Here is a 24,242-nt window from a genome sequence, read left to right as displayed (position 1 = left end):
CCCGAAGACAGGCACTGCTGTCTACGGCGCAGGCGCATTGAGTGAGGCATCGTCAACGACGAAGATGCCGCGCGTGTCGGCTCCCGTACGCATGCGCGGGAGTGACATCATTGCGGCTTCGCTGAATGACAGCGGCGGAGCTGCGAGACCCACCGAGAAGATGGATGCGGCGGACTACAGGGGACAGCTGTGAATTTGCTGGCTCCTGTGTCAGGTAAGTGACACATAATGGACTACTATGTGATGCATAGTAGTCCATTATGCTTTGCCTTTGCAGGGAATGAAAGAGGAAGTAAACCCATCAGGGTTTACTTCCTCTTTAAAGTTTAATTGAACAACTGAATAGCTGAAAATTTTAATAAACAGACAACAGAATGAACTAGAAAAGTGACTTGTCGGCGTGCCCCATTCCCTGGAAAGCCTGTTCGTTGTACTGAGATTTCATTACAAGGATGCATTTACACAGGGAAAAGCTACTGCTGGGCTCTCTCTCTCAGAATGCTCTGCAAAACCAATGTCTTAGGTACTTCCTGTACTAAATCTGAATTCCAAGCAAACAGCTAAATCCAAAAATAAAATGGATATATGGGAGCTGTTTTACTTCAAGGATTTGTATTTTTATCCATCCAGTTCTGAGATTTACACGGCATACAGCAAAGCCATGTCTGGTGGGGCAGAAGACCTGACTTTTTTTGGCTGCATTAAAGCTACATTCCACAATTCAGCAACTTTGTAAAAAGTACAGGCATGTCATGAGTTAGGTCCAAATAGCTGCCTGCCACATAGTGGGCTTATCTCTATTATTTATATCGGACAGGTTTATGGCTCTGCTGTAGGATACACTCAACGCACAAGTCTGCAAGAGAGGAGAGAAGAAAATTAAGCAGCTATGCCCGCCCCTCCCTTCTGCTGGCCATTCACAGAAGCCTTTGTATTTTGTGACTACAAAGGCTTCTGGGTTTGGTCAGGAGAGATGAGGGGAGGGGTAGGCATAATAGCTGCACTGACTCTACACTTGAAGGTTGTGAGACCAATGTCAGAGCTCCGGAAGCAATGTTGCTGGAGCACAATAAACCCATCAGATAAATAATAGAGATAGGAGGTGGCAGGCACCTTGTTGGAATTCAAAGTATTCCGGAAATTTAACTTTAACACTTGTACTTCCCCGAGCCTGTGACTTGACAGTAAAAAGAGAAACAGTAGTCTATGCCTCAGCTCTCTCCATCTCAGCATGTCCCTTTTTAGCTCACGAGTCCAGCAATACAACTAACAGGCTGCTTGTGCTGCTTCTCACCTCCCCAGTCTGAGCTCTGCAGTGCAGGGGGGGTGCAAGTCGAATTCAGACACTTACTTTGCTTTCATTTGATAAAATAATAATTTGATGATGTATTCATTTACATAGAGTTGTGTTACCTTGTGTCATTTTAACTGCTTTGAAGTACAACTTTAAAACAGTGTAACAATTAGGCAGTTTAGATGAAGGAGAATTTAAAGCGGAACTTCACCTAAAAGGGGAGTCCAATTTTGACCGGTACCCGCTCCCACTTCCAGTTAGATCGCAATCTAAACCAAAGTCGCCCCCCCCCCCCCCCCCCAAGGCTCTTGGTACACATGACAGGTCCCAGGAGACTGTAGGATCATTCATGGGGCGGGGCAAAGTGCAGCTCACGCATGCGTAGTCATCTGTGAAGACGCAGGGAGTCACAGTCGCCTGCCCACAGTTAAGATGCCAGGGCCTGCACCCAAAAACCGGCAAAGAGCCAAGTTGGGTGAGAACATCACTGGATGCTGGGACAGGTAAGCATGTGTGTTTTTAAAATTAGCAGTATTTGTAGCTGCTGACTTTTAAATTTCTGTTTACAGGGTGAAGAACCTCTTTAATACACCTTTTAAACAGCCTTTAATGTGACTGGGAAAAAAATAAAATAAATCTAAAACGACCTAAACCTAAAAGTTTTTTTTTTCCTTTGTTATACAACTGAAATGCACAGATGTGATCCTGCTTTCAGCTTTAAGCTCAGTAAGTCTATGTTGACAGTACAATCAGATTGTACCGTGTATGACCCTTACATATTATACTCTGCTGTATCCTCTTGGCTTAGAGGCTGCAAATACCTTCAGTACCAATGGTCCCGATATCTATTGCATAATACTAATACATTGCCCAGAGACCACAATGGAGATCTATGGTTCCTCACCAATAAAATGTCACTGATAGGTACAGACCTCCCAAAACTGTTCTCTTACCTGGGACATATTAATCGCAGAGCTTTCCTGACCATCACTCTGGGGCAGGACAGAATAACAGGAAGGCTCTCCATCTTTTTCTCCTGTTCTCTGAGAATTGGCGTGTAACCCAGCTGTCCAGAGCAAATAAGGCATTCTGTGTTAGTGCCTTCATTACACAATGAGAACCAAAATGAATTCCCTTATAATAAAATTGGTCTTGTTTACTTATATTTGAGAGAGTCAATGAATCAAATAAAGTGAAGAATCAACGAATCAAATAAAGTGGAACTTTACCCATAGCAACTTGATAAAAAAAAAATAATAATGTTCTTTAGCAAGGAACATACATTCCTGGAATGCCAGGATTGCCAACTGCCACATCTGCTTGTGTCCTCAACCAAACTGTCAAACCATGAAATAGCTGGTGTCTTAACCACTTAAGGACCGCCTCCTGCACATATACGTCGGCAGAATGGCACGGCTGGGCACAAGTACGTACCTGTACGTTGCTTTTTAAGTGCCCAGCCGTGGGTCGGGAGCGCGCCGCCTGACCTCCGTGACTGTGGCCGCGGGACCAGCGGACCCTATCGCCGTTGGTGTCCCGCGATCGGGTCACAGAGCTGAAGAACAAGGAGAGGTATGTGTACACATACCTCTCCCCGTGCTTCCTAGTGTGGCTGTCACTGATCGTCTGTTCCCTGTTATAGGGAAGGATCGATCAGTGATGTCACATGCCAGGCCACGCCCCCCTACAATTAAAAAAAAAAAAAAACACATAACGTCATACATAACACACCTACACTGCCCCTTAGTGGTTAACTCCTTCACTGCCAGTGTCATTTACACAGGAATCAGTGCATTTAAATAGCACCGATTGCTGTATAAATGACAATGGTCCCAAAAATGTGTAAAAAAATGTCCGATGTGTCCGCCATAATGTCGCAGTCAAAATAAAAATCACTGATCGCTGCCATTACTAGTAAAAAAAAAAAAATTAATAAAAATGCTATAAAACTATCCCCTATTTTGTAAACGCTATAGCTTTTGCGCAAACCAATCAATCATTAATCACTAATTGTGATTTTTTTTTTACCAAAAATATATAGAAGAATACGTATCGGCCTAAACTGAGGAAAAAAATGTTTTTTTATATATTTTTGGGGAATATTTATTATAGCAAAAAGTAAAAAATATTGCCTTTTTTTCTAAATTCTCGCTCTATCTTTGTTTATAGCGCAAAAAATTAAAACTGCAAGGTGATCAAATGCCACCAAAAGAAAGCTCTATTTGTGAGATTTGTGTATTTGTTTGGGAGCCACGTCGCACGACCACGCAATTGTCAGTTAAAGCAACGCAGTGCCGAATCGCAAAAAGGGGCTTGCTCCTTTGGCTGCAAATCGGTCCGGGGCTTAAGTGGTTAACTGATCACATGTGCAGCACCATGGCAATTGCAGATCAAACAGAAGAAGCTTCCTTAGCTGTAAAGGAGTGGATGGTTTAATTCTGCTTTAAGGTTGGGTCACTTATGTGAATTGGATGGGGGTTTAGCCCCCATCGAATTCGCATAACAGGAGAGCGTCACTGGCTCTCAATGAAGCCGGTTCACACATCTCCGGGGGGCGGCAATGGAACGCACAGCAGAAGAGTGTTGTGCATGTTTGGCTCCATTTCAGGTCCGAACTCAAGCAAAAAATTCGGACCTGAAACGGTGAACAGGGACACACTGGACCCCCTGCTGTGCCCCACACCGCACATAGTGTGAACCCAGCCTAAGGCCGTCAGCAGATTGGCCTCTACAAGCTCAGCAGTGCCTAAAAATAGAGAGCAACTGAGCATGTACAGAGCAGGGTGTGACCATGTATTACTGGATTTTAAGCAGTATAGGCATTGATTTTGAATGTTTTGCATAGCTATACCTGCAAAAGAGGCCTGAAGTCATTAGCAGGACTTAACTTTCTGCCTAAAGTTCCACTTTAAAGTAGATGTAAATTTTAATGACATTTAGTTTGCAAAAGTTATAAGTAGCATTAACAACTGTCATTTTTTTTAAACAGGATAATAAAAACAGTGTAGCGCTTCAATGATAATAAATGTGATCAACATAAAAAATAATAATATGTCAAAAATCGCATAAATATAAATGCCTAGAGATGAAAGTCCAACATTGGGCGCTCATTCCACTATGTAGCTGGCATGGGGGTGACCGAACCGTCACAGAGAAGTGACGGTTCGGTCACCCCCATGCCAGCTACATAGTGGAATGAGCGCCCAATGTTGGACTTTCATCTCTAGGCATTTATATTTATGCGATTTTTGACATATTATTATTTTTTATGTTGATCACGTTTATTATCATTGAAGCGCTACACTGTTTTTATTATCCTATTTGCCGAACTTTGTTTGTTTTTGGTGTTGGCTGCTCTTCTGGCTGTTGAGGCCATTCTTCACTTATAACAAATCACAGCGCAGTGTTTTCTTTTCAATTGTATTTTTTTTAAACAAAACGCTTGATCTCATCCTTTGTTATATCTCAGTCCTGCTGATCTCCTGCAGCATCTTTGCAAAAATGTTCTGGCTACATGCACTCCAGAGATAGCGGCATGGCATTTCTCATGGCGGGGTTGTTGACGTTGATAACGGTGGCCTGAAAGGGGTGCATGATCAGAAGACAGAGCATTGTCCCCCTATAACAGGAAGTGCCTGAGAAAAGGATCATCATGGCAAAAACATCACATGTTATTTTCAATGTAAACTGCCGATTCAAAAAAATTGATATTTTACTTTTTAAATTACATTCGCATTCAGAGGCTGACTGGCCCCAGCTTTCCGAGTATTAGGGCATATAGTGCAATTAAATGGGGTTAGGGAAAGATGAGCAGCCCGGAACACAGACAGTTTGCAGTGTACCGACCTCCAAACCCATGTGAATGAGTCTGAAAAAAGATTTTAACCACCTGATCTCCAGAAGCATTTTAGGTTATTCAGCACTGCACTACTTTAACTGACAGTTGCGTGGCCATGCAATGCTGTACCCAAATTAAATTTTTATATTTTTTTCACACAAATAGAGCTTTCTTTTGGTGGTAATTGATCATCACTGGATTTTTTTTTTGTGATATGAAATGAAAAAAAAATAGTGCCGCTTTACCACCGACGCCCGTGCCCTGGCAGTGTGAAAGGGGTCTTAGAGATATATTCTATGACTGGCTGAGCAAAAATGACAAAATTGTGAAATTGGGTTCAGCATGACTTTGGTCATAACACTTAACTAACCTTTATCAAAAATGAGCTTCGCTCTTCTTGAATTCCGTTTCCTGTTTCTGAACTCTCTTTCGAAGTTTCCAAGAGCTGAAGTATACTGGTCCCAAGAAATTTCTGGTAACTGAACAATCCTCTGAGTGCGAGGAATGCCAATATCCATCTAGAGAGAATAAAAACAACGTAGGTTCAAGCTTCACCTTCCAAACAATAAGGCTTCATTCATACAAGGCTCCGCTGTTTGTTTTTATAAAAATACATGAGAAATAGATTTGTGAACTATAGTCTTGGTTTTACATTAAGGCCTCGGTCACATAGGAGGATGTACTATAGTGCAGGGGTCCCCAACCCCCCGGACTGGTGCCGGTCCGTGGCCTGTTGCTGCCCTGGCCACACAGCAGGAAATGAGTGCCCCTTTTAAGGTGCAGTCCCCTTTATATCACAGTGCCCCCTTTACATTACAGTGCAGTTCCCTTTACAGTGTAGTCCCCTTCACAGAGAAGTCCCGTTACATTACTGTAAAGGGGACTGCATTATAAAGAGGCACTGTAATGTGAAGGGGAACTGAGGACACTGTGGGACTGCTTTAAAGGGGGAACTGTGGACACTGATATAATGGGGTGTGAAGAGGGCCGAGGACAGACTTCATGAATATCCCATCCCCCGACCTGTCCACCACAACCACCATCCTCCATCCCGCAACCCCCGCCCCCCAGGAAAATTGGCTGCCATGAAATCAGTCCCTGAAGCTAAAAAGGTTGGAGACCCCCTGCTCTAGTGTAAATCTGTGCAGGGCCGCGTTTATCTGCACGGGGACACACAAGTGTTCAGTGCATCCGTATGCAGGCAGTTTGGTGCCAACTGGTACACAGCAGCTGCGCAGACACAGCCACTGCTCCCACAATATGACATCTGTCTGGGTCCTTGTCTCCAAACTCGTACCGTCTGTGTTAGGGGAACGCACATGCATGGATGTCATAATAGGAGCAGTCGCCGTGTCTGTGTACCAATCAAACTGCATGCATGGGGATGCACAAAACACTTGTACATCCCTGTGCAGGTAAACATGGCCATATGGTATAGTATACCCTGTGTGAACAAGGCCTTACATGCAAAAATGTGTTTACATGTTCCATACAGACTTCTCCTGCAAAACTCATTTCCAAGCATAACTAAGAGATAAATATCACATGGATTTTTGAGTTAAAAAAACTCATGCGGTATTTATCTCAAAAGCAGTCAATTCACTAAAAAGCGCGTTATTTGCAATATTTAGCACTTTAATTTTGCTTTATTGTTTCACTTTTTTTTTTAACATGCTAACACTGCAGCAGAGAGAGAAATAGACAGAAATACCAGTAATACCTTGGGTTGCGAGTAACGCGGTTAACGAGTGTTTCACAATATGAGCTATTATTTTTTTAAATCCTGACTCTGTGAGCGTTGTCTCCCAAAACGAGCAGGATTCAAGCCTCTGATGTGTGCAGTACCACATGTGGCCAGAGATGGGGGGGGGGGGGGCACCAGTGACACTAGGAGTGCATCCGAGTGCTTTCAGAGTGTCTCCGTGGCCCTGCACCTCTGACCACATGTGATACTGCATACAGTAGAAGCCACTGTGGAACAAATTATCTGAGTTTTCATTGACTTCTATGGGGAAACGTGCTTTGATATACAAGTTGCTTTGGATTACAAGCATTCTTCTGGAACGAATTATGCTCGTAATCCAAGGTTCCACTCTGTACTATGAAACTGAAAACATGCTAGCATGCTTTCATTCACCGACACAACCTCCCTCGGGTGAAATGTTACAATTTATTTTCATTCTACACCAAAACATTGTATACTTTTAATTTACTGGCCAATGCAGAGTTCCCTCTTTCTTATTTTGTACATTGCTAAAATACCAACTGCCGACGAATAACGAATGTGTGTTCTTCAGTAAATGGACTTTAATGATTTATCTTCTTTTTTTTTTTTTTTTTTCTTTCTTTCTTTTTAGCAGTATTTACCTCACATTTGATATTTTACTGTAAAGAATTGACTCTCTTATCTCATGCGATATTTTCAAAAAATGGGTCACATGACCATATTGCATAACCTTTAGCCCATTGATTGGTGTATGGGTCAGAAAATCTGGTTAGGGTCCTTTCACATGGGCGGCTCGCCCTGCGGACTCTGTACTCCGCTGAGCGGGCAGATAACAGGTCCGTCTCCGCTCACTGTGCTGAGCCCCGCTCTCCTCTATGGAAAGATCAGGATGAAAAACAGACTGCCTATCCATTTTCATCCGATCCGCCAGACAGATGGAAAATAGGGTCACCATCCATCTGGCTTTAGCAGACAGGACAGGATCGGGTAGCAGCGGACGTGTCACCGCTGACATCCTTAGCAGTGAATAGAGCGTCTGATGAGGTCTTCATGAAAAACCGACAGGCGGACCAATCGGAAAGCTCGTGTGAAAAGACCCTAAGAATATTTGAGATTGAATCCACTGGATATACTTACCTGTTGATTACCTGAAAAAACAGCTGCGTATGTAATAAAATACCCAGATTTTTTCTTAACCGCTTGTCGCCAAATGACGTAAATGGCATTCATATCAAACAACCAATGCGGCTCAGCAGCCACTTGGCCGTTATAACAAGCAGCAGGAGGGGACGTCCTCCCGCGCCCTTTTCCACCACTCTGCCCAGGTCTCCCATCCCACTGGGAGACCCGAGCGGCCAACCGACACATCCGCCGGCTGACCGGAGACCCGACCAAAGCCGGAATCGGCTTTGATCGGCTCTCCGATGTAGTAACCTGGAAGTGACGTCACTTCCGGTTTACTCGCCAGCCAACAGCGCGGATTTTAGAAAATCCAAAGTATGGGCTCTGTGCTGTGTTTAGCATACAGAAAACTGAATTAAAAAAAAAAATAATAATAATTATATTAAAAAATGTTCACGGCCTCTACATATAAAAGGCGTTAAACCCAAAAACAAAAATGTTATATATTGTAGTTAACCAATCCCTAAATGTTATACCTGCGTTCATTTTGTTTTTTTTTTACCTGTATTTTCACCTGGTGATCCAGCCAATAACATACTTCTGTCTAGAGTACCTCCACTCTGGATGGAGGAGCATTGGAGACACCTTTGGACAGCAGCATTGTCAATCTGGGGAGAGGGTGGTGTTAGATACACTAGCAGAGATGGACTTTTTTTCCCCCGTTTTGAATCAAGGTTTGACACAAATGAATAAAATCTGATCCCTGTGAGCACCCCTGTCAGTGTTAAAGGATTTGCCTCAACTCTCTAACTACCATTTTTGAAGGTGGACAGCTTGGTCTGTTGCAAAATACTTTCTGGAAGGATCAGCAGGTAAAAACAGAGGGGAAAAAAAAGCCTACGAAAAAAAAACAATGCAGTTAACACAACCACAAATTACTAAGCTGCAATATATTACATTTTTGCTTTTGAGTTTAAACCTTCTTTGGAAATGTGCATATGAAAAAAGTATTCATAACCCTTGAAATTTTCAACATTTTGTCACATTACAAACATAAATGTATTTCATTGGGATTTTATGTGATAGACCAACACAAAGTGGCACATAATTGTGAAGTGGAAGGAAAATGGTAAATGGTTTTTACCATTTTTTTACAAATAAATATGTAAAAAGTGTGGCGTGCATTTGTATTCAGCCCCCTTTACTCTGATACCCCCTAACTAAAATCTAGTGGAACCAATTGCCTTCAGAAGTCACCTAATTAGTAAATAGAGTCCACCTGTGTGTAATTTAATCTCAGTATAAATATGGCTGTTCTGTGAAGCCCTCAGAGGTTTGTTAGAGAACCTTAGTGAACAAACAGCATTATGAAGGCCAAGGATAAAGTTGTGGAGAAGCTTAAAGCAGGGTTAGGTTATAAAAAAATATATATTATATATATCCCAAGCTTTGAACATCTCAGAGCACTGTTCAGTCCATCACCCGGAAATGGAAAGAGTATGGCACAACTGCAAAGCTACCAAAGACATGGCCGTCCACCTAAACTGACAGGCCGGGTAAGGAGAGCATTCATCAGAGAAGCAGCCAAGAGGCCCATGGTAACTCTGGAGGAGCTGCAGAAATCCACAGCTCAGGTGGGAGAATCTGTCCACAGGACAACAATTAGTCGTGCACTCCACAAATCTGGCCTTCATGGAAGAGTGGCAAGAAGAAAGCCATTGTTAAAAGAAAGCAAAGCCATAAGAAGTCCAGTTTGCGGTTTGCGAGAAGCCATGTGGGGGACACAGCAAACATGTGGAAGAATGTGCTCTGGTCAGATGAGACCAAAATTAAAATTTTTGGCCTAAAAGCAAAACTATGTGTGGCGGAAAACTAACACTGCACATCACCCTGAACACACCATCCCCACCGTGAAACATGGTGGTGGCAGCATCATGTTGCTTGGATGCTTTTCTTCAGCAGGGACAAGGAAGCTGGTCAGACTTGATGGGAAGATGAATGGAGCCAAATACAGGACAATCTTAGAAGAAAACCTGTTAGTGCCGGTTCACACAGGAGCGACTTGTCAGGCGCCTGACAAGTCGCGCTCCGTTCTGTACTATGGAACCGTTCTAATAGGAGCGACTCAAGTCGCTCCGACTTAGAAAAAAGGTTCCAGTACTATTTTTGGGACGATTTCATGCAACTTGCATTGACTTCTATACAGAAGTCGTTTTGCAAGTCGCTGCTGAAGTCGTGTGCAGGTCGCGTCTGTGAGTCACGCTGCAAGTCCTGCCGCCCCTGTGTGAACCGAGCCTTAGAGTCTGCAAAAGACTTGAGACTGAAGCAGAGGCTCAGCTTCCAGCAGGACAACAACCCTAAGGCCTGATTCACACCTATGCATTTTTTGTGCTTTTTTCATTTTGCACTACAGTCCATTGAACGTGGTTTCCTATGGCACACGTTCTGTAGTGCAAAATGCAAAAAGCACTAAAAATGCATAGGTGTGAATCAGGTCTAAACATACAGCCACAGCTACATTGGAATGGTTTAGCTCAGGGGTGCCCAACCTTTTGAAGAGCAAGGGCCACTTAAGCGACTTGGTAACCGGTCGTGGCCACAATGAGGGGAGTGGGTGGATGGCATGTCTGTGTCCACTCTGCATTTTGAGAGTGAACACGGATGCAGCCCACGATACTTTTTAGCAGATCGGATTGGAGGTAGAACACAAGTCAGTTTATGTCTGCCGCTACTTAAAAATGAATAGAGGGTCCAAATGGTTGGACTGTCGGACTGACCGTGTGAAAGGGGTCCAAGGCTGCTTTCACACTGATGCGCTGTGGTTCACTCGCACCACGTTTGCAACGCAGTGTACCTCTGGCTTTCCTTCAGTTTGCAATAGACTTCTATTATATTCTGCAGGTTTGGTGCACTTTTAGAAAGCTCACCAATCTTGCAGTTGATAATAGAAGTCTATGGCTCAGTGCAGGTAACCCACAGGTAAATTGCTCTGCACCCGCGGATCAGTTTGAAAGCAGCAAAAATATGCACTGTGATTTTAGTAATAAACTGACCTTAATAACAGTATTCTATTATATCCCAGAGCAGGAAATATCAGGAGGGCTCAGCGGGCCACCGGTTGGGCACCCCTGGTTTAGATCAAAGCATATTTATGTGTTAGAATGGCCCAGTCAAAGTCCAGACCTAAATCCAATCAATACTCTATGGCAAGACTTGAAAATTGCTGTTCATAGACACTTTCCATACAATCTGACAGAGCTTGAGCTATTTTGCAAAGAAGAATGGGCAAAAAACATCACTCTCTAGATGTGTAAAGCTGGTAGAGACATCCCCAAAAAAACTTGCAGCTGTAATTGCAGCAAAAGGCGGTTCTACAAAGTATGGACTCAGGGGGGCTGAATACAAATGCACGCCACACTTTTCAATTTATTTGAAAAAAATGTTTAAAACCATTTATCATTTTCCTTCCACTTCACAATTATGTGCTACTTTGTGTTGTCCTATCACATAAAATCCATTTACGTTTTTGGTTGTAACATGACAAAATGTTAAAAATTTCAAGGGGCGTGAATACTTTTTCAAGGCACTGTATACAGAAAACACAGAGAGAAAGTGATACAGCACAGGCTAGTACTCTTACTCCTCTGCTCTCCTACTGACCCATGAGGTGGATGGACAGTGAATTATTGAATGAGACCAAATCGCAAAAGAATGAAAAACCCACAATCGGCGCACACCAACAAGACATCAGTGTACTGTGAATGAAAATTGCTTCAGCTCGGCTCTCCCCACTCTTGATGCATTTCGTTACACATCAAGTTTTAGCCTGCACTACTACATTGAATCCCCTCCGCCATGACTAAATCCCAAGGGCAGGGTGAAATGCGTCAGTGAGCCGTGGCCTGGATAGAGCCAGGCTGAAGCCGCTTTTATTCACAGTACACTGGGGTCCTGTTGGTGTGCGGCAATTTGGGTGCCTGCTGCGAGCTGGGACAGGCTCTTTCCATGTCAGCACCCCCTTCCTTTGGTGTGAGCCACCGGAATTGGAGATGGGAACCTTAAGCAGCACCTCAAAGCACCACACAGAGACAGAACTGAGAAGAATTAAAATGCAGCATTTCAACTGACGCACATGACCAGCCGCAGTGTTTGCTGAATAGCGCGAACAGCTCACCAACCGATATCGGTTACCCGTTGTCACGGACACTGGCTGCAGATCTTGTTATTTGCTATATTCCCTTCTTTTCTTTTTTTTTTCAAACAGGTTTTTATTAGAACAAAAAACTAAAATTTACAAATAATACATTTTCACAGGAACGATGTGGATGACAATTTTACCAACAAGTATTATGATCAAACATCCCATATACAATAAATTGCGTGGTGACACACATAGTAACACTTCTAGCGATTAAATATTCAGATTACGTATGGTACATCTTATGGTCATTTTCTTCAATACATACGGTGTATAGGGTAGTAACAGTGGTATTAAAGTGTAAGGTCTTGGCTAAGCAAAGATGGTCATATCAATGCTAGGGTTTCTGAAGCCTCCAACCAAATATCCCAGATATTGGTGTACTTGGATGGGCAACCCCTACGTGTATAAAATTAGCTTTTTGTACATTAAGCTGCTTTGCTATGACTTTTCTTGCAGAAAAGAGTGTTTAGTTCAGAAACATTTTGGTGAATTTATTCATGTCTGGTTCTGGGTATATTCCCAGAAGACACATCTTAGGGTGCAAGGTAAGGGGCAAACCCATGGTGCCACAGAGAAACTGTACATTCTCTGTCCAAAAGCCATGAATCCTGGTGCAACCCCAGAGTAGATGATAAAATGTTCCCGTTGCCTGGTTGCACATTGCGCAGTTGGCAGATTGGTCATGCTTATATTTAGCTACCCTTAAGTGGAGTAAGGTATGATTGTGAATTATATGAATTTGTGTAAGACTGTCAGAAAGTTTGGGAGATATTAATTTGCAGTTGTCAAGTGCATCACTCCATTCCTCATCTTCCATTGCCCCTACATCCTCCTTCCATCTAGGTTTCAATGCATATGCCGACCTAGAGGAGGAGGGCAGTAGCAACATGATATAGAAAATAGAGATCGTTTTTTGGGGTCTGAGCTTCGTATCACCTCCATAAAGGGGTTAATGCCCAAGTGAGGGGTGCCTGTTGGTAATTGTGCTCCAAATGTTGAATTTGTAGATATCTGAAAAACATGCGGCTCAATGAACCATATTCGTCCCACAGTCTGTCAAATACTTTCAGTTCTCCATTAAAGGTTAGGTCGGATAGGTAAAAAAAAAAATGCTGTTGAATCTCCACAGCTCAGAGTCTGGGATTGAACAAAACTCCGGTAGTGTCGTGTTGTGCCACAGCGGGGTATGCTAGTGCAAGAGGGGCAGCTGAAGCTTGGTAAAGTAGTGATGTTCTATCTCCCGCTGACTCCGTGACCTTCGGTCTCCCCATGATAGCAACTAGGGGATCCCCAGTTGAGTGTGACCACCTGAGACATAAGAAGGTCAAAAATCTAGCCGTCAGTTTTTTGTGCTGCTATGTAGTACATGTTGAGGTCTGGTAAAGCTGCCACCCCAGGTCTGTGGGATTATTCAATTTGCCCCAGGGAAGTTTAGGTCTACTCTTACCCCAAATAAAGGTTTTGAGTATGACCTCCATAGCCTTGAAATGCTGAAGCATCAAATCACATATAAGATTTTGGGTAACAGCACCATTTTGACGAGGTTTATGCGCCCCATAGCCCCAACGATAAGCTGGCCCATATCAGGGTTTTGTGCTTAGGCATCTCAAAAAGGTTGCACATTAAGCTTAGTGTAGTCAGCAGGCACCCGAGTGATGTATATGCCCAAATACTTGATGCAGTCCACTTTTTGTAAGGGAAGGTGGGCCTGGGCTTGTGTTATTGGGAAGCGGTCTAAGCAAAATATTTGAGATTTATCCCAATTGATTTCCCAATTGAGCCCTGAAAAGGAGCCAAAACATTCTATCATGGCCATGGCTATGGGAGGTGCATCTGTAGAGCCGTCAATGTACAAAAGGGTGTCAACAGCATTATGTGCTAACCTTCTCTGATGTGGGACCCACGTGTAGTCCTACTATGTCTGGATTGGAGCGTAGTGCTATAGATAAGGGTTCCGCTGGGAGGGCATATAGCAGAGGGGATACCCTGGCGCATGCCTCTGGTAAGGGAGAACTGTTCAGAAGTCCAAACGTTGGCTATCACTTTAGCCGCTGGGCTCTGATACAGTAGTTGCACCAATTTTATAAATTTGAGCCCTATGCGAAACCTCTCCAGGCAGGTCCAAAGGTAGATCCACTCAATAGAGTCGAACGCCTTAGCATTGTCCAATGCAACCAACATTCTGGAACCTATGTTATCATGCTGGGCCTGAAGGTTGATAAATAGCCTCCTCAGGTTAAAGGAGGTATTTCTACTCGGCATGAAGCCTGATTGGTCCCCATGTATTAGGGTTAAAACTGTATTAAGGCGAGTGGCAAGGATCTTAGCCAAGATCTTGACATCCACTCGTAGCAAAGATTGTAGCGGTAAGATTCTGGGAGATGCGGGTCTTCAGGTCTGCCCAGTTTGGGAAACAATACCATTGAGGCCTCTCGCATAGAAGCGGGTAGTGATGAGGTCTCAAAAATATTATTGTAAAGCTTGTGAAGTTTAGGAATTTCGCTATGGCTTCAGCTATTTCCTCTGTTGACAGTGGCTTTTCCAGCTCTGATGTTTTTTGCGGTGTGAGCTGTGTAAGCTGCACCTCATTAAGGAAAGAATCAATAGTGGAGTTACCTTCCGAGACTGTAGAGGTATATAATGAGGCAAAAAAAATTCCTGAAAATTTGTGACTTTCCTGGGCTCAGTCACTTGTTCACCCTCGCGGGATCTAAGTGAAATTACCACCGCTGGTCGCTCTTCACAGTGCACTAAGTCAGTCAACAGTTTACTGGCCTTTTCTCCATGTTCAAACAGTTTTTGCTTATGGAAGAACAATTTACGTTTGTACTTTCCGTATTGTAGTTGTGCGACTACCCTGGAATGTAGCCTAATTGCGTTAGCCCTTTCTATAAACGCTCGTTCAGGCCCCTTTGAAACTGCCATCACTTTCTCCAGATCAGTCTCTGAAGCCTTTTTCAATCTATTTATACGCATAACCAGGGTAGTTCTGGTGTGTAGTTTAAAGGCGTCCCAAACCGTATGCAGTGGGGCTGATCCTTCATTATCTATAAAAGTAGTGTACCCAGTCACTCAGGGTGTCATCGTCATCAGGCAGCAATGTAAGCCAGAAGTGGTTTATCCTCAACATAACTGGGGGGCGGCTGTACGGTATTGCTAACGTGGTCCAACAGGGGCTGTGGTCCGAGAGTGATCTTGGAGAAAAACCTGCATTCTGCAATCTAGGTAATAGTGAGTTGGAGATTAAGATCAAGTCTATTCTAAACATGGAGTGATGTGCAGAAGGAAAACACGAAAAGGCCTGGGCATCAGGGTGCACAGACCTCCATATGTAGGAGGTTATAGGTTAAAACCAGCAACTAATTTTGTAAACCTGGTAGACTGGGGTGGATTTGGTGCAGGTGAATTAATGTGTAGATTATCTAGGCTGGGGTTAAGGGTCATGTTAAAGTCACCTAGCCAAATAGCCGGAGTGACAGGGTGCAATGACATATAGCCAAAACCCTCGCACAAAAGTGCAGAGAATTAGAGGTGGAGGTAATGCCAATATCAAAATCGGTGCCCCATAGATAACTGCATGTAGAAAAACATATCTACCCAGTGGGTCAACCTTAGAACCCCGGAGCTCAAAGTGAAAGGATTTAGCTATAAGAACGGTAACGCCTCTAGAGTGAGAGGTTTAAGTGGAGTGGTATGCCCATCCTATCCAAGGGCGCTTGAGCGCCAGCTGCAGGTGTCCTTTATATATAAGTTTCTACAAGGACTATTATGTCAGCTCGCTGTTTCTTAAGGAAGGAGAATACAGCTGACCTCTTAATTTTATTGTTAATGCCCCAAACCTTCCAGGTGCGTTCCAGGAGTTTAAGAGACCATAGATCAAACAAGAAAAATTGTGAGACTCCAGGGTTTTCGGCATCCATACCACATCTTATATATTTGCATAAAAAGTGTAGAGGAAGAACACTCAGTAATATAATATTTTGATTACTGTACAATTTGTCTCTGACCTGTACATAGTGTAACATTGTGTCTCTAACCAATAGAAAATACAATCCCCCCCCCCCCGCCCTGTCCCCAACTTATGCGGGCATTATACCCAAACTGCCAACATGGGAAAAACATTGTCCACATCTGTGAATAAAAAGGATATAAAAAAAGTAAAGCTTGGATATTAATACGTTCCAGCACAGGTCACTTAAAGAGTCAGGTGGGGTGAAACTTCGCTGTTTAATGAAACACAACATAGGACAGAGGCCACGTGATTAGGTGGGCATCTTGGTGAATTGTTTGCTTCCACCGGAAAAAAAATGCAATGTGGACTGGCATCATAAAAGGGTAAAGGCAAATAGCCTGTCCCTGAGAAAAATTTAACATTTTCAGGCACTCTGCAGTCAGGCTGAGTAGCTCGGATGTGAGCAATTGTAAGGCAACAGTGACCTCCAATGGTGAATATAGGCGAGCTCCCAAGATATTGCTCCTGGATGTGCAACTGTATGAATAAAAGTCAGGTATATATTCTCCACAACTTGGAAACAAAGACTAGAGAGCAAGTCCTTGTATCCATGGGGAATAGGAGGTAGTGAGAACAGTCAAGCAACCTCAAGGGGAACAGGATGAGTAGGGAGATGACACAGAACCAGGATTCCAGAAACCATAGAGTAAAAAAGTTTGTCAAATGGGGATGATGTCCACCTTTACTTCCTCGATCCTGGCAATCAGGTTGGTTTGGCAGGACGTTATGGCTTCTTGGCAGGCAGTGATGGAGCCGAGCACCCTCGCTGCGCCAGCCCCTGCAGCAGTCCCCTCTCCCAGCGTGGCGCCGCCATCTTGCTCCGGGGGGTTTCTGATCTGTCCAGCGATATTTGTCCAGTTTGGCCACCGCTTCAGCGTTTTTTCTTTTTGGTTTGGACATGCTCACCGGAGACACCGGGTGTTCAGGCAGCGGAAAACAGGTGGGTTGCGGGTGATGGGGTCCCAGGATGAGTTAATAAGAATATCGGGCTGGCGGAGCTCAGCTGACCAGCGTCCTACTGCATGCCGCTCCAGGCCACGCTCCCTCTAATGTTCCCTTTTTTGTTTCATTTTTGAAGGACTGTTTTCTTGTATTTGCTTTAAAGACTATTCCTGGTTTGTTTCATTTTGGAACTATAAGTGCTCAGCGAAAGATCTGGTCATATTGGTCTCTGTTCAATGTATTCCTATGTAGGCGCCGGATCGTCTGGGTTACTAGCTGTTGATTAGTTTACTGTTAATTAGATCACTGTTAGCTGTTCCTTAGATGTTCTGATATTGCTGTTTACAGTTTGCATTGTTTAGGACAATGTGATCAAGTACTTACCGGATTCTGTGTGGTATATATTCTGTGTGAATTTACAATTAAGCCAGTTCCAGTTTGCAGCGAAGCTAGTGCCGTCTAGTTCTTGGGTGCAATATTCAGTTATAATACCTGGTTCCTGAGTGAAGAAAGCTGTACCTTGACGGAGGCACCCAGGTGCCAGGTGGTCCGCCACACCCGTTAAAACAGTTAATAAACCTGCTCTTCAGAATATACCATACCTTCTTTTGAAGCGTCTCCACAAATCCAATAGGATCGACCAGCGCGTCCTTCTGGTGATGGGTTAACTTCTCAATGTCTAACACGGCTTGTGATCGCTGAGCCTCCAGCACTGAGATAGTCTGTAAAAGCCTCTGATAACTGGAAGGAAAAGAGAAAAAATAAATGACAATCTGCGCACACAGTTCAAGACTCTAGAAGGACACAGACCGTACAGAAACCCATTACACCAAGTGAAATGAAGATTCTCAGATACACAGTACAGGATAAGACCCCATCATACAGCAAGGTTCACACATAAAAGAATATTACAAAATCTGAAAGGTCAAGAAACATTGTGCGACTGTAACTAAGGGTTCAAGGAAAGGTAGACTTTTGATTTAGGTTTCCTTTCACATTAGTATTCAACCAAATAATCCATTTAGTCTGAAATCAGCTGGTCATACAATAAATGGAACAGGTTTACATTCATACAATTTTTGGCGATAGCCTGCCTCCTGTGCTTAGTTTAAAAGAAGAGAAGCAGGATCTCCCAATCTATGGATAGGGTAGGACCCACTAATCATGGGGTACCTTGTTGCAGTAAGTGGTCTTAAGCACCATATAGCAATATGGTGTGACCAAATCCCCATATTTTTTGAAAATGTCTAGGTGTTCTTAAAAAGCTTTGCTGGAGGTAAATGTTAGTTTTGCATGTGTGCACTGTAATATTTTTGTTCAGTTGTATGGTCTTATGGCAGCACCATCTTTATGCATTTTTTTTTAGGGTGTGCCTCCCAAATATTTTGTTAGTTTAAAAGAAAGTCACTAATGTTTTAAAGAATAAAATTCCAGGCATGGCTATATTATATAGTTACATTGGACCAGCTAAGTAACTATTTATATCAGGGCTCAACAAACCCCAGGTGCCAGGTCTGCACTGCGACCAGAAGTTCCAACCTGGCGCCTGGGCTGCCGCCCAAATGCGCCCCGTACCCCACGTGCGCCTAACCCCGCTATGTATCCTGGGCTCTGCTTGCCCATCTGCGGGCCTGCAACCGGCATAGCGGGTGCCGCTGGGTAGAGGGGGGAGGTAGGAGAGCGGACACACGACCGCTCTCCTTTCCATCTAGTTGTTGACCCGGAAGTGACGCGTGAAGTAATTTCTGGGTCCCCGTAAGGCATAAAGCTTACCTGTAGGTAAAATGTATATTCCAGTGAGCAGAAGCTGGTGACGTCACCGGCACATTTGCTCCGAATGGCATATCTGTGTTGTCCTTGCAGAGCTCTGTGCCGCAAACCGTGACTTCTGTGTGCATGCGTGGCAGTGACCTCATTGCGGTTTGGCCAGTCAGACAGCCGGAGATGGCGAACTCGGAAGGAAGACAGACAGTGTGAAGATGGAAGCCTCTGCTGGAGAGCTTCGTTTTAAGCCAAGTCTCTCATAATGAGCTTAGTATGCGATGCAAACTAGCTCGTTATAACATTGTCTTGCAGGGTTTTTTTTTTTTTTTACTTTGCTACAGCTATATAAATATGATAGGTGTTTGGAGTGGGTTCCACAAGGTCTAGGAATGTCCTGGTCGATAGTTGTTCTAGGGGTCGGTAGAGTGGGTTTGGCTCATTGGTTTTATTATGATGGTGCACAGGAGCGAGTGAAAATTAAAAGTTGTTACGTCAGTAGAGCAGGCACCACATAGGAGAGAAAGTTAGAGCATAGGAAAATTAATTTATATGTGAAAATCAACTTTGCTAGAAAATTACTTAGAACCCCCAAACATCATATATTTTTTAAGCAGAGGCCCTAGAGCAGGGGTAGGCAACCTTAGAGAGATCTACTTGAACAACACTGATGAAATCAAAGATCACTGGGCAGTGTACTGTTAGGGCTGGTTCCCACCAGAACGCGATGCCAGAAAGGCATGTCCCATGTGTGTTTTCTGCATAGTGTTCAAAACGCACTGCCTTTGTGATCTACTGTGGGTGGTGATACATTGTTAACCCCAAAATAGATCCCAAATGTAGTGTAGTAATATTAGAAGAGCGTTGCGCTCAGAACGCAGGGATCGGGAGGGCGTTGCGCTCAGAACGCAGGGATCGGGAGGGCGTTGCGCTCAGAACGCAGGGATCGGGAGGGCGTTGCGCTCAGAACGCAGGGATCGGGAGGGCGTTGCGCTCAGAACGCAGGGCTCAAGGGATCAGGAGTGTGTTGCGCTCAGAATACAAAGATTGGGGGGGTGGGGGGTGAGGTGATGTGAAGGGTGGTAGAGGACACTGCTGAGGGGGTGGCCACTGCCCCCTTCACATCACCCCCCTCCCTCCACACAGTAGTGTCCTCTTCAGCCCCTTCCCAAGCAGGAGACCGAGAAGCAGCACAGTTCTGTACAGGAGGCGGGAGCAGGAGCTGGCAGAGTGACTTAATATTAACAAGCTGGTGATTGGTTGCTTGGGACCTAGCAACCAATCACCTGCGGGTTAACTTAAAAAATTAACTTGGCCAGCTCCTCCACCGCCCAGGGCTGTGTTGCCTCATAAGGGGGAAGGTAAGGAGAGAGAGGACCCAAAGGCATGGCTGAGGAGGCGGAGGACAGGCAGCTGGCAGTAGCGAGGTCAGGGGGCGCAGACCCGTTCCCGGTCTACCTGTCACCTACCCGCGGTCGACAGCCCACTATCGACGGGTTGCCGACCTCGGCCCTAAAGAATAAAAGGCAGGTTTTGCAGCTTTATTTATGTCACACAGTATTTGCGTATCGGTTTTTCAAATGCATTTTTTTAATGCAGTAATTCATATAATACCCAATATTTGGTAAAATATAAAAAATGGTCTTATGCCGAGTAAACAGAAACCCAACATGTCATGCTTTAAAATTGCACACACTCACGGAATGGTGCCAAACTAAGGTACTTAAAAATCTTCATAGGAGATGTTTAAAAAAGCTTTTTTACAGGTTACCAGTTTAGAGTTAAACAGTTGGTCTGGTGCTAGAATAAATGCTCTTGCCCTAATGTTCGCAGCAATACGTCACATACGTGGTGCGATCGCCATTTATCTATGCTTGTGGGACCAATGCATGTGTAATTTGCGCGCAAGCAGCATGGTGGGATGGGGGTGCTTTAAAAAAAATGTAACTGTCTCTTATTTATTTGTATTGATGTCATAAGGAATGTAAACATCCCCTGTGATAACATTAAAAAGTGACAGTTCCTCTTTATGGACAGATATGAGATCTATTGGACCCCATATCTCTCCTCTGCCCTTAAAAGCTTCTGATGATACCAAGATCGGTGCGATCAGATTCGTTTTAAAGTCAAAAATGACTTGTTTACATGCTGGGGAAACCAGAAGTAACAAAACATTCATCGCTTCCGGTTTCTAATGTCAAAGATGATTGGGGAAGATCCATTCCCCCGATCACCTCTATGGTGAGCCAGCAGAACCGCCAGCGTCAGAGCTGGGCTCCCCACCGGGGAGAAGCCCCAGAGGCCATTTACCCGCTAGGATTGCTTTTACATAAAAACAGCATCGCCCAAATAAAAGAAAAAATACCGGGATGATGGTAGCTGCAGGCATCATCTCGGCATACCACTTGAAACCTGCAACATATATACGTATTGTGGTCTTCAAGTGGGTGGGATACCAAAGACAAGATGCAAGGACAACGACCGTGGAGAAGGCACTGCTCACCATGGAGGATCGGTGACCCCTTGTGGGATGTGAACTACATCTGGTGCCCCCTGGAGGTTTGCCAGGTACCAGCAAGAAGGGAAGGATGTCTGACTTCTTCAGAAATGAGCATGGGAAACAAAGTGCCTAAACAGTGAGGAACATATACAGTATAATTCAAGGGACTGATACAGTGCCAAACCAGGAAAGCGAGTCCAGCTGTAGCTTCTGGTGAAATGGGAAACATCGTATGCGTGGTTGCAAATACACAACATATGGCACCATTTGAACTGGAGCACCAACACAAAGGGGGAGATTTACCAAGGCTGAAGAGTGCAAAATCTGGTGCAGTTCTGCAAATAAACCAGCCAGCTTCCAGGGTTTATTGTCAAAGCTTAAAGTGTGATTGTAAAGACTCCTCTTCTCGGGTCCCTCTTTGGTGATCCTGGCCCCTCCCTCCTGTTGAGTGCCCCAACAGCAAGCAGCTTGCTATGGGGGCACCTGAGCCAAAACGCAACTCCCTGTGTCCATTCAAACACAGAGCCACAGCCCAGCTCTGCCCCCTCCCTCTCCTCATTGGCCAGCTGACTTTGATTGACAGCAGCAGGAGCCAATAGACTGTGCAGTCGAGACACTCCTGTAACATTGCTGGATCTAGATAGGCTCAGGTAAGTATTAGGGGGGCTGCTGCTCACAGTTTTTTTTTTTATCTTAATGTAAAGAACACATTAAGATAAAAAAAAACTTCTACCTTTACATCCACTTTAAAGTGTTACTAACCCCACAATAGTAAAATCAGTCTGTATGTGCAGTAAATCATCCTTGTTATTCTCACTGTGGAACCTAAGGGCTGTTTGATCCTGTCTTCTCTGATCCTCCCCTCCACTGTCCCCTAATAATTTCCTCATAACACAGTCTATGGAGTCAGGCTGCACATGCTCTGTTTAGTGTGTATTGCTAGAGAGGTTCTTTTTCTTGGGAGAATGCATGTGATCAGCACAGGGGCAAGCAGCACTATCCAGACAGAGGGTCAGAGGTCCTGCATCCCGATAGGACAGTCAGAAAAACTCCTCCAAGCTTTAATCGATGCTTGGCTGGACACTCAGAAGTCACAAGACTGCTATATACTGCCAATGAGAAAAGGCATTTAGAATTAATTTACTAAAATAACTGCATTTCCATGTTATGTGTACTGTGGGTGACCAGATATAGTGAATGCAGGGTCCTGGGTTTAGTAACACTTTAATTGTCATCTGTTTTGGGCCTACCAAGCTCTGCAAGGCCCAACTCCTCCAAGCGGTAGAGAATTTCTTGGTGTTTTATGAGTGAGCAGTCAAGACTGCACAAAGTTCCTACTGTCTGCCAACTGAGGAAACAATCACAAGATGCCGAGATCCAGTAGAGTTCTTTTTTTTTTGTGGCTGTCCTGCATCAGAGCCTTTTGTGACTACACTGCTCTGTGCGCTTCATCATCACAGCATGGATCACTTCACCTCAAATTATTGTGTTTGTTAAAATGAATATATCATTGTGCCCCCCCCCCCCCAAAAAAAAAAAAAAAACAACATGTAGCAGAATACATATTGGCCTGAATTTATGAATAAATTTGATTACTTTTTTTCGGTTTTGTTCGCTGGATCTGTTTTATAGCAGAAAATAAAAAATATTGTTTTCTTTTCAAAATTGTCTGTATTTTTTTGCTTACAGCGCAAAAAATTAAAAAACCACAAGTGATCAAATACCACCCCCCCCCCAAAAAAAAAAAAAAAAAAGATGTCAATTTTATTTGGGTACGGCGTTGCATGACCGTGCAATCGTTAAAGTAATGCAATGCCGCATTGCGAAAAGTGGCCTGGTCATGAAGGGGGGTAAATCTAAACTTATTTTTTTTAACACTTTAAAGTGGTTGTAAACCCTTACAACCCACTTTGACCTACAGGTAAGCCTAGATTAAGGCTTACCTGTAGGTCCAAGAAATACACCTACACGGTTTAGGAGATATTTACCGAAAGGCATGCGCCGTAGACAGCGGCGTGCAGGCGCACTGAGCACGCCACGGTCAACGGCGATATGCCGCGAGTGGTGGCTCCCGTGCGCATACGCGGGAGTGAGGTCATCGCGGCTTCGCCGAATGACCGCGGCGGAGCAGGAGACCCACCGAGAAGATGGATGCGCCGGACTACAGGGGACAGCGGTGACTTCGCTGGCTCCTGTGTCAGGTAAGTGACACATAATGGGCTACTATGTGATGCATAGTAGTCCATTATGCTTTACACCTTTGCAGGGAATGAAAGAGGAAGTAAACCCATCAGGGTTTACTTCCTCTTTAATGGCCCTGTATTCTATTTTTTCTATTGTCCTCCATGAGCTCCCAAATCTTACCTCTTTTCCCTCATTTCATTACAGCAGGGCTCGACAAAACCCGGGCGCCAGGTCGCATTGGCGACTAGAATTAACGACTGGCGCAGCACAGCTGGGGGTATCCTGTCTCCGTGGACCCCCCCAGCGTGATTGCGTCGGGCCGCGCCGCCGGTAATTATATATATGTATGTATGTATATGTATATATATATATATATATATATATATATATATATATATATATATATATATATATATATATATATATGTGTGTGTATGTATGTATGTATGTATGTATGTATGTATATATATACATATACATATACATACATACATATACATACATACACATACATACACATACATATATACACACACACTTTTTTTTTCTTTTTTATTCTAACACCCTAGAGAGTAAAATGGTGGTCGTTGCAATAATGTCTGTCACACCATATTTGCACAGCGTACTTACAAGCGCACTTTTTTTGGGGAAAAAATAATTTA

At 44.0% G+C, this 24,242-nt stretch overlaps 1 protein-coding gene across 2 annotated transcripts in view; it reads right to left on the bottom strand.

Annotated features, from left to right (window-relative positions):
• ZZZ3 (zinc finger ZZ-type containing 3) overlaps positions 1-24,242 on the bottom strand; it is an 80,894-nt gene that overhangs the window by 20,100 nt on the left and 36,552 nt on the right. For both annotated transcript variants that reach the window (XM_077450422.1, XM_077450423.1), the window contains exons 3-5: positions 17,738-17,876; positions 5,503-5,650; positions 2,248-2,360 (exon numbers count right to left, since the gene is read on the bottom strand). In XM_077450422.1, the coding sequence (XP_077306548.1) occupies positions 2,248-2,360; positions 5,503-5,650; positions 17,738-17,876 (400 nt within the window). The remainder of the gene's footprint in view (positions 1-2,247; positions 2,361-5,502; positions 5,651-17,737; positions 17,877-24,242) is intronic.

Source organism: Lithobates pipiens, unplaced genomic scaffold (genome assembly GCF_037356315.1).
Source record: "Lithobates pipiens isolate NorthernLeopardFrog02 unplaced genomic scaffold, aLitPip1_a1.2 Scaffold_23, whole genome shotgun sequence".
Taxonomy (NCBI): domain Eukaryota; kingdom Metazoa; phylum Chordata; class Amphibia; order Anura; family Ranidae; genus Lithobates; species Lithobates pipiens.
Note: the sequence above shows the minus strand (reverse complement) of the source record. Positions and strands in the feature narration are given on the sequence as shown.